This window comes from Mycteria americana, chromosome Z (genome assembly GCF_035582795.1).
Source record: "Mycteria americana isolate JAX WOST 10 ecotype Jacksonville Zoo and Gardens chromosome Z, USCA_MyAme_1.0, whole genome shotgun sequence".
Classification (NCBI taxonomy): domain Eukaryota; kingdom Metazoa; phylum Chordata; class Aves; order Ciconiiformes; family Ciconiidae; genus Mycteria; species Mycteria americana.
Genome location: NC_134396.1, coordinates 43,509,639 through 43,525,916, shown reverse-complemented (window position 1 = coordinate 43,525,916; position 16,278 = coordinate 43,509,639). Strand labels below are relative to the sequence as shown.

Genomic DNA, 16,278 nt, shown 5'->3' with positions numbered 1-16,278 from the left:
CCTCTGTCAGGCTGGCTGGCTCTCAGCTCTTTGCAATCTTATTATTTATAAACACACACACACACGTACACACACACACACACACGCACGCTTCTTCAGACCAAATATTATCAGATCACATATAATTTAATCAAATTAATTTATTTTTGCCTGCCAGACATCCTTAATTGTTGTGGTTAGACAGCCAACTTGTTTTATCCTCTGACATTTTCATAATTAATTTTTATATGAACAATTTTGGATACATTTATCAGAATTTTTAAAAAATAGTAACTAGTATTTTAAATGTTTATTTTCAGTAGGGTCGTCTCTCTGTTGCCAAAAAAAAGGTCATGTTATCTTGAATTTATTTTAATTTAGCTGAATAGTTTTGTTGTATATGGAAATAAAGCCCTTTTTAATTTTATTACATTTTTGGCATTCAGAGTCAGAATGATCTTGTGTATTTTGCAACAGATGTTGAGGTGAGTAAGCTAACATTATTGAACAGCTTATTACAGAATGTATTGTGAAATTAGTTCATTTGATTTAGAAACATACTGAAGGGGATAATCTACTGTAACTTATAACGTATTATAAACAAGAAAATTAAAATAGCTAAGTAGGGATTTTGATCATTCTCATGGACACGTACTTGAACACAAGTATTGAATCAATGAAACACTGTAGAGATTTACACTGAATCACTGTTGCACTGTTTGAGGTAGTGTAGAGAAATGCAGTCCTAGAACTTGTACCATCCCATGAATCCACGTCTGTACTCTTTTAACATGTCACTTGATTTTAAACGTTTTGAAACAAAAAACCCATGCCCCTCTATACCTTTGTGTGTCCTCTTGCAGATTTACAAATGGAAGAGTCCTTCGTCCTGCCACTTGTATGAATTAATCTGTTAAACATTTTCAGTTCTCTGTTGATGATTTAGAAAATAGCTTGGTAATACTACTTTAGTTTTATCTTTGTTTTATGAAAAAGTCTTTATAGAAATGAAATGTTTTACAGTTTTGTGAAACGTTATGAAACAGCTAAAATTTTCCTTATGAGAAAATATTGTACATGATTCACATGATTTTTACATTTTCAATAAAAAGTAAACCTTCTTTTGTTATTTGCATTTTTCGTGTTTTGGGCATCCGTGTCTGGTAGCTGAATCCGTCAAGCCCCGCATCGCAGCAGGTACAGCTACCGTAGTCCCTACGACAAATACCTCCCACCTCTTGACTTAGGCACCATTCTGCAGCTGCAGGCAGACGTGCCGCTCTGGGAGCCTTAATATATGGAAGGTTGGGTAAAACGGAGTAATATTCAGTGGAGGAGAAGTTACTTATCTCGGGTGAGTTCTCTAACCACTGAATTGGGCAAGAGGAGAGGGGTAGGTGCCTTGACAGAGGGTGGTGGTCAGACAAAATGGAGGTGCCTCCATTTTGTGATGCAAGCCTTTAGGCATGCTCTGAAAATATGTAGGAGAGCAAACCCTGGAGGCAAGACAGCCAGAGAAATGAGTCTGAAGGGCATGATATTTCCTACTCAAAGCAAAAAGGGAATGCATCTTTATTTGAGTGATTGTTCCTTTTAATTCTCTGCAAAGAGTCTACTGTATAGATTTGATAGAGATATCCACACGATTTAATAAACTGAGGCTCCCAATCAGGACTGTCATTCTGTCCAGGAAGAATACTTAGCCGCAGTCTTAACTCCCATTGAAATCAACGTATGTGCTTTTCAAATAGCTGTACTGTCAAAATCTTTGGTTTGGCATCTTACTGCTGCGCATTCAAAAACTGCAACTTTAATGATGTGCTAATGTACAATTTTAAATTAAGTATCTTCTGGTTTTAAAAAGTGAAGAAGGAAAGAAAATAACTCTGACATCATGGAATGTGATATTATATTTTGTATAATTAAAAAGTTTCAAGAAAATTCAGTTCCTCTTGGGCATGACTCCTCAATGTCACAGGCACGCATTTGAAAGTCTAATAGAATTATTGTAGTTGGCAGGCAAGAGAAAAAAAATCGTTATTTTAAATTTTCTTCACACTTATTTAGTACCCAGTCGTGCTAATACTCCTGCACTCACTTGAATCACAACAACTAAAAATCAGGCAAAAGGAAAGATGCCTCCCGAACAGGGCTCAGAGGTCTTTTACCAGCCAGTGATATCGTCCGCGCAATTTTGAATGTTTATGCTCTGCTGCTTCTGAATATTCCACTAACAAGAATGTCGGCTTTATCTCAAAGTGGAAAAGTACATTTTAACTCTGCCTTAATCCGTTTAAAACAGATGAGTGACCTGTGCTGAAATCATCCTCCCATCACCCTTATACAACATCATAAAAGAAAAGACTTCTGGATGGGAACCAGGGATGGGAAGTTGCACAGTAAAAAGATGTTCTTTTTAAATGTAATGAGTGAATTCAGGATGTTATAATGCTGATAGCTCTGGCTCTGATTCCTTCGGCATCTGTAGTACAAAACTATTAATTAGAGGTGTGTGAACCATTTTGAAGCCGTTTTCCGTCTACACAGCAAAAATGCCTCTTCCTTCTCAGCATGAATTTGAAAGCAAGGCAATTTTACTGCTTCGATACACTCTATCATCATTCAGAGAAGCAGCACAGACTAAAATACCTGTTTTGTCAGAAAATGATAACATTTTGAGAACGTGCCCAGCCTGCGGCCCGAGTCCCAGCATGCTGGGGGGGTGTGCGTGCGTGTGCCTGCCCTGCAGAGCTCTGCCGCAGCCCAGGGTGACAGCAGGCAGCCCTTTCCGGCTGTGTTCAGGGAAGCAGCAGCCTTCTGCACTCGTAGACATTCCCACCCGAGTTTACTTGCTTTTTGGATTTGGTCTTTCTTTTCCAGCAACAATCCCTCTGCATTAATACGTTTTCCATCCAGGCTGATGGATATGTAGCATTTCGACGAATGCATGTCAAATCAGTCAAGTTCAGCTGATAAGTAAAGGTGAAATGCGCTCCAGCTCACGAGGGCTAGAGTAGGCCTCTCTGCTAATTAAATCCCACTTACATTCTATTTTGTGGTATTAAGTGGGATTTAAGTGGTGCACAGGGTTTGTGCTAGGCTGGTGTGTAGTGGGCTTACTTCTTCCCAGATACGTGCTGGCTAGCTAAAGCAGTGACCAAAAGTTACAGTAGTTACCATTTCTCGTACCTTTCTTAAAGAAAAGGAACACCTGAATTTTAACTCTGTTGCCATTTATTCTGGAGGGAATTTGCTGCTTTGTTCTGGAGGATGTGGTTTAGGTTTTGTGTTGTTTGGGTTGTTTTCATTCAGTTTTCATGGTCATCTTTAGTGACAGAGAAGCAGCCATTTGCTTATTCTAAAAATATATTCAAAATGGAAAGCTTGCCTGCATGAGGAGACCAATGGAGGCCCTAAAGCCTAGCAGGTCAATTGTAAACAGAAAATTAAGGGTGCTCAGAAATAATTTGAAGAGGTCTTTAGAAAAGATACTCAAACTAATAGTAAAAGGGACTTGACATACATCGAAAGCAGGACGCCAGTCAGTGGGACCATCTGATAAGACCAGTGTGAAAGGGACACTCGGGAATGATAGAGCTATGAAAGGGAAGTTCAGTGAATTATTTGCATTGGCCTTTCCAGCTGAAATGTTGCAGGGGTTCTCGTACCTTGCACATTCCTTATAGCAGAGTGTCAGAGAAGCTGGATCAAGTTGAAGGAAATATAGGAGAATGCAAGACCAAATAGGTATGTTAGATGCCAACAGGTATCTAGGGTGGCACTCACCTGAGATTCCTGGAAGAACGCAATTGGGAAATTACAGAACCGCTTGCCACGGTGCGTAAGCTGCTGTAAGCGGTTTCAAACAGCCACTCTGCCAGAGGACTGGCAGACGGCAGTGTAATTCCTGCCTGTGGAAAAGGGGATCTTTAGGGGATCCTTTGACCTGCAGACTAGGGAGTCTGGAGTTCCTTTTCTGGTGCCGTAATAGCCACTAAAAAACAGTAAGATCCCTGAGCACCTGGATAAGCACGGGCTGTTGGGAGAGTCAGCATGGCTTCAGTTGTGTCCTGAGCAAAGAGGATCTGGTGGACACAGAAGTCCATGTTAAAACAAGGTTCCCTGTTACAGGATATTCAAGAAACTACATTCACACAGGAATACAGGAGCAATCTTTATGGCTTGAAAGCTGGCTAAAGGATTGGACGCAAAATGGTAATCTTTCAGTCAGCAGTATGGCTCCCCAAGGAATGATGCTGGGTTTAGTTTTTTCTACATTTTCATTAATGGCATGAGGAAGAGAGTAGAAACCGAGATCTCCAGCTCTGCAGGTGACATTAAGCTCTTCTGGTTAACCAACTGTTGCCTCACTTCTTGGCAACTCACAAAACTGAGTGATTAGGCAAGATGTTAGCCAATAAACTTTGATGTGGGTAAATGTAAGGTAGTGTAGCTATGGAAAATAGCCTTAACAATTCCTACGAGATACTGAACTTGCAACTGGCAGTCACAGATGTGGAGAAAAATCATAGTGTCATCAGTTACTGTAGTCTGAAGTTATTAGCTCTATGAGAATAGTAGGAAAAAAAGCCAAAACCTGATGGATGTTGTCAGAAGAGAGGGCATCGTTTTTCCCATTTTTGGAACTGTGGTGTACCCACAGCTTGAGCATTGCATTCATTTATGGTTGCTCTGTTCTCATGAACAATGTAGTGGAATTACACTGTAACACATTAAAAAAGGCAAATAAATGAGCAAAGGCATAGACCAGATGGCTTATGAGATGAGACTTAAAAAGTCGATACTTCAGATTGCAGGGGAAGAGGCTGAGATGAGCATGGTCAAGGTTTAAAAAATCCTGAAGCTGATGGATAAACTGCATGTGGAGCTCTTGTTCTTAAAATCCTGCAGTACAACAAAGAGGGCATCCTTGATAAAACTAGTATGGAAATCAGTTTAAAACACATAAAAGTAAGGACTTTGGTCAGATGGTCATGAGGTTCTGAAGCTTGCTTCTAGATTGACTTCTAGAGAAGATTTGAAAAGCAATTAGACAAATTCATGGACAAGTCCATAAATAGATAATAAAAGGCCTGGGAAGAGACACTCTAGCACAAAAAAATGTGTGGCTTCTAGAGGAGTAAAAGAACAAACTGCAGAAAGTAGCCAGGTGTACACAGTCTCCCTAAACAGCATCTCTTCTTACCTTTTTCAAACACAGTGATAGATCCTGGGCTTGGGGCGTCTGACGTAGTGAGACATTTTTTATGTTCTTATGTCATATCTAATGAAACGAAGTAGTGTCCGTAAGTAAATTCACACAGACACACACCACATCGTACGCTACAGTAGCACGCAAGAACCCTGTGTTCAGAGAGATGCTGGAAAGGGTGTATCTGTTCAAGAAAGAAGGCATGATTGTATATACCCAGCTATTTTAGAACACAAATTATTACTGTCTCAGTTCTGCACAGGGGAAAAGGGGGACTACATGTCACGGTAAGTCTAAAACAGCAGCTCCGTGGTAGTCCCTTAGGGTACACTGTAAAGGTGTGTTAGTGTTTCAGGGCTTCATTACACTGGCGAGAAATAGTTCTAAATATAGCAGCAGGTTCCCCAGCAGCATGCACATCCACTCAGAAACACGGTCGCTACTGTCTCTTGTGGCTGCTCACGAATACTCTGAATATCTACTTGAAAGGCGACAGATTAATACTTTTTAACCGATATTCTGTAAAATAATCGCCAATAAATACATGCAAGGAAAAATCATGAGCTTTCTAAGTAGATAAGGGTTTTAACTTATATGCATATCAAAGTATTAATTGATTACGTTAGGATCTCACATTAGTAACATTTAGAAAAACAGTTTACTGGTTTTATTTTCTTTTTAAATTTCAGCAGTCTTCTGTAAGGGAAATAGATTGGTCTGATTCTCTGGTCTAAGTACAAGGCTAAAATTTTTGTGATGCCCTAATCCTCAGCACTAATTTTCCTGGATTTCAAACAATGAACTTTCAAAAACCTCTCCTCTGTAGCAATGTCATCAAAAATGAAACATATCTTAGAAAAGCAGAAAGCTTTGAAGAAAAAGCTTAAAAAAAAAATGAGGAGACTACTTTTGCTGGTTGTAAGTAATGGCCATCATAAGAAGGGGAATTTCATTAGCTGAAAGTCAAAAGAACTTAAGACTTATAAAATGATGATGAAAATACCAAATCTCAAAATGAAATAATAAAAGTGAAGGGACTGAGACTACGCCATTCAAGTCAGTAAGAGTTTTTTCCATTCACTTGAACAGGAGCAGAATCAATTCCCTGAAAACTTCTGTTATCAATTACTTGAAACAATCTAATATTTCCCAGGGTCAAGAAGAATTTACTGTGAAAGAAATCCCCGAACCTAAAGAAGTGCATGTCATAGCTGTCATGGTAAATGGTACCGACCCACACAGCACAATGGAGCCTCTTAGTACCGCCACAGAAAAGGAGGACTTGCTTTGCACTGGGAGCTGCTTCTAATTTTCTGGGAAAAAAGCTTGCTTTGAAGTATTGTAAGCTTGACATTTTTGGCAGGTCACTTGAGGAAGTGCTGGTATGCATTTAAGTGTCTCATGCATCTACTCACTGGTACTCTGTTAGCTTTAATGAGCACATATGTATCTACCAAAACAGACCTTGAACTTGAAAACTTAAGCTAGGCACTTACAGAAACATGTCCTGTCTGCTCTGCCGCTTCTAAACAATCTTTTATCATTGGTAGATGATATAAGTGAGCCTGACACCAAACAGGGGTCAGATACAGTTTCAGGAAACTGTCGTATCCTTCTTCACGTCATTAATAATAGAAGGAGTGTGCACAGCCAGGAAGCAGAAGCTGGGGCTGTTTCCATTATTACTCTACACGACAGAAACATGGACTTCTCCGTTTTGCCAAACAACAACCATCCCGATAGATTCCTGCAACTGGAGGTGAAGTCTCTAGTGAAAAACTCTGCCTTTCTACAAGCCAGCCTGGCAAAATTCCCAGAAGCAGCCTTACCTGGCGTGCAGCGGTGGCACAACAGGGTCTATTTACAGGTAAGGTCCAAAACAGGCTGACATTTTTCCTGATTTTTCTACCTCATTTGGGGGATCTGGAGGCAAATGACACGAGGTTGAGACTTCAGCTGTGGATTCAGCTTCCTGCATCTCTGAATCTGAATCACTAATATCCCCGTAAGTTTTCCCATTGACTTCAGTGAGGGTCGGGCTTCAAGAGAAGAGTCACTCTCTTCAGGGCCATCTGCTGACTTTATTTCAATACGTTAGGCTTTCTGCTGCTCGTTGCAACATTTTCATAGCATTTCCCAGAAAGTCTATTGATGTCAAATAGTGATTAATTGCACTAAAGGGGCAAAAATAAGAAAAAAACCCAGACTTAAATCTGAAGGCCAGGCCATATCCCTCAAACTCGATGAAAAGGCACATTAGAGAGCATCAGAGATTCTTGCTAGTGTCTTGTGAGCTTATATATGTCTACATAGTTCACTGTAGCTTCCTCTTTATTTTGCCTTGTTTTCCTCATTCTACTTTGACCTTCTGTTATCCTGACAGACAGCTGTTGAAAGTATGAAACACACTAACTGTATTAATCCAGGTTATTATATAGAGGTAGCAGCAGTTTCCTGGTGAAAATGCAAATGTGCGCTGCCTAGCAGAGGCCCTGGAGCCGGCGGCGGCGAAGTTCACGTCTGGATCAGCAGCAGTACAGCTGCATCAGCTCACACCCCTCTGGGCCCCACTCGCTGCTCCACAGCGCTCCTTTCCTGCTGCCCACGGAGCCCCTTGCCTTCCCCACCCCGAGCATGAGCAAAAGCTCCAAGGTCTGGTTCTTGTCAAGGGATGGAGGCGCGCATAAGCAGTTGGGAGGGGGGGGATGGAGAAGGGTCTGCATCCAGAGGATCCTTAGGGTGGGGGTCCAGTTCCCCAGGGGAATGAGGAGTGGAGGCCAAAAAACTGTCAACCTGGGGAAGGGGAGGGGAAGAGAAAGATCCTTAAAGCGTCCCACAGCTACTTCCAGTTGCACTTCTCCCCTCTCGGACATTTCTCCCCATCAGCTCCCCAGACTCCTCCGCTCCCTCCCAGAGTCCATTCCAGTCCTCAGCCACATGCAGAAGTCCTCCCTCTCCCGACACCCGCTTCTGTGACCCCCCCCCTTACTTTCCCTAGCCTCCTCCCCACCCCAGACACCCTTCCCTCTGCCCACCCCAACGCCTCCAGCTGCCTCTGCTCATATTGTATAATCTTTGCTGGCAATTCCGCACGGAGAGCTGGAAGGGGGGGACACACGGTCGCCCGTCATCTCCCATGCAAAGAGCCCTAACCAAGGGAAGGAGCCTGCGGGATCCCAAACAATGGGGTATGGTGCAATGCTGGCCTCGCTCCCCACCCCACCTAAGCCCCTCTTTTGTGCGGGAGGGAGGCAGCCACACACAGAGCCTCCTCCGCAGCAGGGATCCTTCTCCCTATTGTCGTTTAACAGGACGCACTGTCACCGAGCCAGGGCTGCAGAGCTGCGGGAGAATTAAAAATGTGTGGGGAGCCCTGTGCTTTTTCGACTTGTGCTCTGCCCTTCGCCACCAGCAAGAGGGTTTTCCTGGAACTCTGTTCCCAGCCCTGGAATGGCCATTTCAAAGGAAATGTCTGTGCTCATCATGTCTCCGGAAATGCAGTTTGCAATGCAGTATGTTTTATAAATGTTAAACCTAGGGCACAACCTATACTTCTAAGTGTAGTTGTTACTGAATTCAAGCTGTCCAGATAAAATTCATTGTGCCTTATTCTCTCTCCCTTATGAGCTCGCCTCCTTTTTTCCCTTTTGCTGACAATCAAATAAAGGGAAAAGAACTGATGAGTTCCAGACATTAGAATAAACACGATGGCACAGTGGAGAACTAATGGCGCAGGAATAACATGTTTTGCTTTAAGATGAGAGAGCTAATGGGGTTAAGGGTTAGTTAATTCAGAAACGGAAATTGGGGGGGGGGGGCGGGGTAAGGGAGGAGAATTCATTTCAGAACATATGTGTGTGACCTACAGACTCCCAAAGTCATTAAACCTTGAGAGTAGCCTAAATTCCCTCTTCAGAAATTCATTTTCTTTTAAGAAACTATTGCTACTCTGGGCTCCCCGTGTGAAGTGACTTCTCAGTGATGTGTTTGTGGTCTCTTCCAGACCTTTATTATGAGATCACTTAAATTCAAGTGCACTTAAGTGCTTCTGTGTTTTCTCCACCTATAAGATTTTAAATTTATTTCCATTATAAAAAGCAGCTTGACATAACAATTCCTATTGCTGACCAAAAAGTTGCTGCTCTTTCTCCTTACTTTCCTCTTCTGTATCAGGCAAACTGAACAGCTTTCCTGCTTAGCGTATATTTTCATAGTCTACTTTGAATAAAACAAACCATAAAGCAGTCCAGGAATCTTGGCCCTTCCTTGTGAAAAGCAGCATGAAAAGCACAGATCGTTTCTCCTGTGAATGGCTACCTACTGACTGCTTTCTGATTGCCATGAAAATTTCCAGTCCCGCTGGACTATCTGCCCCACAATATGTTTTACTGCTCAGCATACACCAAATGATTAATCCCCTATATCTGCTTCTGATAGCCGGGATGCATGTCTCCCCTGTAGTCTACCCGGTCATTTTCGGCAATTCTCAGACTTCTCTTTCCTGCTTGTATTTCCCTTTTTTCCCTATTTCTGGAAGATGGCAGAGTCTTTGAACACCATGCTACTTCTTGTCATGCTGCTCTTGCTTAGGAATTCACAACTCTAAACAAATTTTGGCCTGCAGGTATTACAGTTATCATGCTAACTGCACTCCTAACCCCTACTGGCCTCTCATCTGAGCTGTGTCCTGCCTTTGCTTGTTTCTCAGTGTACCAGGACAAGAGATTTTTTTTTTACCTATAAGTTAGGCGCTGGGTTACAGTCACTTGTTTGTCCCCAGCTCATACCTGCGTTGCATACTTCAACTCTTTCCTTTATTCTTCCCTAGACATCTGCAACTGGCTGCAATCAGAGCCAGCTGCAAGGCTGGCAGGAGGTTTGGTCTGACACCATACAGAAGTCTTTATATAATGCACTCACAACCCTGCAGAACTCCATTAACAATGACAAACAGCTTTCTTTAAGTAAACAATTCATTGTGAGGACAGAAGTACTCTCAATGCTGCACAATTAAAATAATGCCTATGAATGCCTACTTTTCTCTAAATATTCCTGTCACTTTGGCTTAAGGGTTTATAACCACCTACTGATCTCCTATCCTATCCACCTGGGAAGGTGGCTTCCCAGGTTGCTTTGTAGTACCTGATGCTGCCATGTCTCTGACAAGCAATTCTGATCCCCTTCAGTTCCTTCGATAAGAAAACTTGCATTCTCAGGAATCCTGGATGTGAGCTGTCTGCTCCACTGTCTTTCAGATCTGCTTACCTACCCTCGGTTGCTCCTTGCCTTCCTGATTGCTTTTCCGCAGCATTCCCTCTGAGGTCAGATTTGTTCAGGAAATTCTAAAGAGCTAATAATTATTTATCCTGATAAATGAGATTTTTGCCTAGCAATACCTATACAGTTGATTCACAGGGATTCTTGGGTTACTACCTAGCAGCTTTTTATGTCAGACCTTTTGTCTGTCTTAGAGACATCAGAAAAGTGCCTTTCCAAGTGCTGGGAGAGTCCTCCAGGGTGGAGGCTTTTGCATAACAGAGGGTTATAGTCTTAAACAAATTACATGCAAATATAATAATCACCCTGCTACCCACTTTCATTAGGATTGAGGAGGTTGTTACAAAACAACTCCTGCAGTATCTGGTGGCCCTAAGTTTCTTGAAGACTCCCTTGGATAAGACTTTTCAGCATAGCTGCCCATCGACAGCATTTATCACTTTCATTCTCTCCCCCAGCCACAGCTGGACCCCATGGCTGGCCACAGGACAAGAGGAACTAACTCATTTGGCAGGGGCAGTAAAGAAAAATTTGATTTGCAGGAAGTAAATTTCGTTAATTTTTTAGGTGTCTCTTTGATCTCTTCTTGCAGGTAGATAGGCTTGAGACCAAGGCCTAGCCTTAACTGTTGATGTCATGGTTTTGGTGGGTGATTAGCTTGATGCCTCGTATCACAGGCTGAGGAAAGAATGGTTAGACTCTCAGGTTGTCTCAGTGCTAACAACAAAGACGACAGTGAGAATAAAAGGATAAAGTCAAGATAAAAATTAGATTAAAATGTTTCCTAGCAATATAGATTAATTTATAATTTTTAATTATATATATTTTAAGGTAACTATATGGATAATTTGCATTATGAAATAATCAGCACAAAAAACCTGTGGAGAAAGCACATTTTGACCCAGGGATGGAACTAACATTGACTCTCTACAGATCTTCAGGCTTTTTACAGAATCCTCTTTTTGTACATGCCAGCTCTCTGGGTCTGTCAAAGCGGGACAAACTGTTCTCAGTGAAACATGAGTTACAAACCGTAACAGCTTTCTTGCTCATGAGCTATATGTAGATCAAACACAGTTACATGTTTGCAGAGTTGAACGTTTTTCATCTTGTTAAATGAGTATTTCGTCAACACATTTCAACTACAGTTTCTGAGAGTTCTTCATAACTATTGCTGCTTTGAGTGTTTGCTGTTCCCTCCTTCCATTCAGTGAACAGTAACATAAATTGCCTCTGATTTGATCTGTTCCACCCTCATTCACACTGGCTTCTTAGACACAGTGTATATACTTTCCCCTTTTTTTGAACATTTGCTTCGTGAATCAGAATCAAAACATAGAAGACTGTGAAAACTGTTGGGAGATGTTTTGAATCTTAAAAGAAAAAAATATGTAGTTTTTGCTAGAATTAATACTAGCAGGGATATTTTTATTATCTAATCTCCGTCTGTTTCTCTGCTTCTATAAGTGCATATGTTTCACACAATCTTCTTCATATTTCTCCGTATCATTTCTTGGACCTAAACCTTTTTTTTTCTTATGTGCTTCAGGCTTCTGTCCTTCCTTTTCCCTAACTAGTTGCTAGGACATATCTACTGCAGAAGTTTCACAACCAAGCGTTTGCCTGCACTCAAGTGTATTCTCCCGACTAGCTTGGCACTTCAGTGTCTGTTCTCTAAAACTTCTGCAAACTATCTCCTTCCCCAAATTCCAGTCCAGTTCTCATGGTAAAATCCTGTTGCCCCTCTCATCCTATTCCATCTCTACCTCTGCTCCAGGCTACCACATTCTCCTGTTTTCATGCCCATGAAAAGGAAGGTACTCCAGACAGAAGGGGCAAAAAAGTTTTGCGACAAAGCACTCTCTTTATGAACAAATTTTGCATCATGCCATCTATTCCAAGTTTGGGAGCATTTTATTAAAACAGCTTTAGAAATTACTGTCGAGTTGCATTCTTTTCACAACATTTTAGCCTAGGGAGACTGAGCATCCCCTGGTGAGACAGTTCTCGTTCTTCAACAAAATGTTCTCCAAGTTCAACTATCTAGCAAGCCTGAGGGAAGCATCATTAAGGTCAATGACAAATTTTAAATAAGAAATAAAATAAATAAAATAAAGTAAAATAAAATGCAGTCAGAAAGAAGCGACAGTTAAAAACACCAGCTCAGCTGAAATCTGGCCAGTACAACCCAGAGGGCTTTAGTGCCAGCTGTAACTGCAATGCAAGGAGTAATATTGTCAGGGGATATGTCAAGGCTAAGGAATGACATATGGAAATTATGAACTAATAGAGGGACTGGGAGGGCACTGAGGATCCACCCACCTACTAATGGTAATTATTGATGGGAAACATGCTTAGTCACTTGTGCACGACTTAGTGATAAGAATGCCAGCATGATGCTTCCTCCTAGGGTTTCTTAGACAAAGGTTGTTGTTTTCTCTTCTCCACCTTTCCTTTCTGAAGGAAACCAGTCCTCCCGCTTCCTTCTACACCTGCCTGCCCTAGACCAACTCACGCATGTCTATGTGTGTGCACAGGCACTGATGCATGAAGTAGGTGATGACATGTAGCAGCTGGCTTCCACTGAAAGTGGATTCACCAGCCCACGAAGGGGGCAGAAAATTACTCAGGCAGAAGAAGCCGACAGTCTGCCATCAGCTTAGGGAGCTGCACTGGCTGATGTGCGATCCGAGCAGCTCCCAGAGCCAGTGTGCAGGAGGAGGTGGAATCCCCTGGGCTCCCATCAGAAAGGTGGAAGGAGAAGCAGGATGTGCCCCTAGCAGCAGCGAGCCCTTTGGCTGCTGAAGTCCATCCAGCCCGTGGCATCTTAATGGCTGGAGATCTAAATATAGGTGAAATGTCCTGGGAAAGATGTCTTTTCAGAGAAGGAAGTTTCTCAGGTCCCAGCCTCTTCTACAGCTGTTTATGATGTGCACTTGCTTTATGGGAGTCTGGCAGTGGGTGCTGCCCACACCTTTGTGATTTCTAAGGGTGGGAGAGGGCTGGGGTGTGCCCCCCTCCCAGCACGCCTGCCGCAGGGCCACCGGGTCAGGCCAAGGCTCCCCTTCTCTCAACATGAAGTTCCTAAGGACAAAGGTGCTAATGGGGAAGTGGTGTTTCGCTAATGAGGAAAGCTGAATTTGCACTGTGATGGTTCTGTAGAAGCAGCCCTGAGACACAGGACAGGTGTTAGCATGAGGCAAGGGCTGTGCCAGAAGCAGGTCTCAGGAAGCTGACGCACTGCCGGAACCGCAGATCAGTGACAGGTTAATTCAAAGTCTCGGGAACAGAAGGTTGTGGTGAATCAAAACGTTGAACAGCTTGAACTGGAGATTCTGATTGCATTCCTTCATGCAACTACAGATCAAAAAATATGGCTCCTGAAGAGGCTCTTAGTGCTGTGTTAAGCAGCAGCTTGTGAGTTCTCTAAAAATGTGATCCCACCAGGGCTGTTCATCCTCCTCCCTTGCCACCCCCCTGTTCTAAAAGGTCCAATTTAACAATTGTTGTTTCTGAGAGACTGCTCAGATATTTAATTACCTTTGAGTTCTGACAGTGCCTGAATTAAGGACTCTCCCGCAGTTGAATGAAGGGCCTCTTTGACATCCTGACATGGGTCTAGCATTCAACAGCGTGAACAGAACTGCAAATCACACCCCTGCTGTCAGAGGTGCAGATCCAGTCAAGGCAGTCCCTTACACACCATTACACCTGTGCTTCATTCTGCTTTCTCCTTACAGCTCTGCTTCTGCAGCATATGCCTGTGACTTTCATCAGAATTGCATCTTCTACCGCTGTGCTCTGTAGCACTGTTTTGCTAAAGCAGAAGCTTTCTTTCAGCAGGCATTATAATGCCAGTTCACATTTGCAAAAGAGTTTAATGTTTAGATTTTACACACGTGCTTTCCCCAGAAGGAAGAAATCTGCCCAAAGTGAACAGTCAGGCTCCCTTACTGCACTGTAGCTGGTTGCCAGAATGAGGAAAAATTGTTGCATATGTAATTTTAAAGATGATTCTGTTGTATTACAAATGATAACTCTGGCAAGGGACTTGTGTCATAGGTAAACGAAGATGAAAGCCAACTTCTGATCTAACTTGTGCCTTACAGAGAGAAAAGAGAAATGCCACTGAGCTGCCAGGCTTAGACTTGAACGAGGTCAGTCAAGAAATGATAGACAAAGCCCTCGGGAAACACATTACACCCATCACCCTGAAATCCACAATCAAAAGCAACCCCTTGTATAGTGATATCCAGGTGGATGATGACTGGGAGGAGAAGAAAAAGACCCCTTCCTGGACCGTGCAAGACTATGACAGGCACTTGCTGCACTCTAACTTGGCCAGCCACATAAAGGTAACATGCTGTCGCACTGCATTGGAGCAAAGTGAATTGCTATGAGCTCTGTGCATGAACCACTGCGCAGCCCGCTTGGTGTTTTTGGTGGGATTCCAGAAGTAAATACGGATGTATTTTCCAGTACAGACATGACACTAACATGAGTCTGATCAGGAAAAGAAGTCTACGGATCTGGTTAGACTCCAGGAATTTCGGTTCTGCAGAACACAGCCTGTGTGACTAGAGAAAGTCTTAAACCGCAACACCCCGCAACTCAGCTTCCACGTTTACATAGCAAAGAACTATAAACGAGGCACTTAAATACTATATGCCCACTATAATAACTGTTTATAACATCATTCCATTAAAATGTATGTTATTACATACATTTTCTCTGCCTCATCCACACTATGCAGGATCGTGCCTGCCTGAGGGTTGGTACAAATCACTTTTAGGGTTACTTTTGTGAGTTTTTTTCTGCTGTTCCCTTTTTTGGAAAGGGACTCAGATCTGTGTTTATAAATCGACATCTCTTCTTGAGAAGACAACATGGTTTCTTCTGGGTTTTTTAATCACATTTCAATGGCTGGTGTCCTACATTTGGTTCCTGGCTGAAAAGTGTGGTTTTAATTTTCCCCAGTGGAACATTTGCAGCATCTGGCAAGTAGCGCAACCTATGTTCAAGTGAAAGTTTCTTGCATTTGTGTTACGATGCCTTAAATTCATTAATCACTATCTGATGATAGCCAAAATACTTCTGGCTATGTTCTAATGACTTTATGTGCAAGAGAGAGGAACTGAGTCCATTTTCTGATTTTTCTTTTAGGAAAATCCTAATGATCTACAGTTCTGGATGGGGGATATTTATACTCCTGGGTATGATACCTTGTTAAAAAAGAAAGAGAGAGAAAAAAAGCATTCCAAATGTTGCCGAATCATCCTGCTCATGGTACTAGCTGTTTGCATCCTGATTACCATAGTCACGCTCAGCATTTTACTTACTTAGTACAGCCAAATGATGTTGATGGGAATTTTTTCAATAAATATTTTTATTAAGCTATTCCCCTCCCTTGGTTTATTTGAATTCCAATTTTTTGTCACAAATACAATTTGTTTAACATCACTATTTTACAATGTTCCTGTGCAGCATAAGGAATTGATCCTGAAAAGAGACAAATACCCTGAGCATGGCAGAATGTCTCCTTATGGGTATGATTAAAAAAGAAAACTATAGATATGCTGCTTTTCTTAGTGCCTGCTTCTTTGGACTAGTGATTTGGGTCTGTGTGTGTGGTATGGTACATATAGTATATACAGACAACCTGCTGACTATTTGTTCTAATTAACACCCACCATCCTGTTCATCTTTTTATGATAGCTATTATTGGAATATAGAAAAGTATGATAAAGTGGCATTCAAGATATCCCAAAGAATTCTAAAACAAAAATTTACATATTACTTAGTGACTGAAT

The 16,278-nt window shown here is 42.1% G+C and overlaps 1 protein-coding gene across 1 annotated transcript; it reads left to right on the top strand.

The window, feature by feature from the left end:
• The first annotated feature begins 6,839 nt into the window (after positions 1-6,839).
• On the top strand, positions 6,840-15,811 carry MINAR2 (membrane integral NOTCH2 associated receptor 2). The gene is made up of 3 exons (XM_075488576.1): positions 6,840-7,058; positions 14,578-14,823; positions 15,632-15,811. The coding sequence occupies exons 1-3, from the start codon at positions 6,894-6,896 to the stop codon at positions 15,809-15,811; spliced, it is 591 nt and encodes a 196-aa protein (XP_075344691.1). The 5' UTR covers positions 6,840-6,893.
• Positions 15,812-16,278: the final 467 nt, after the last annotated feature.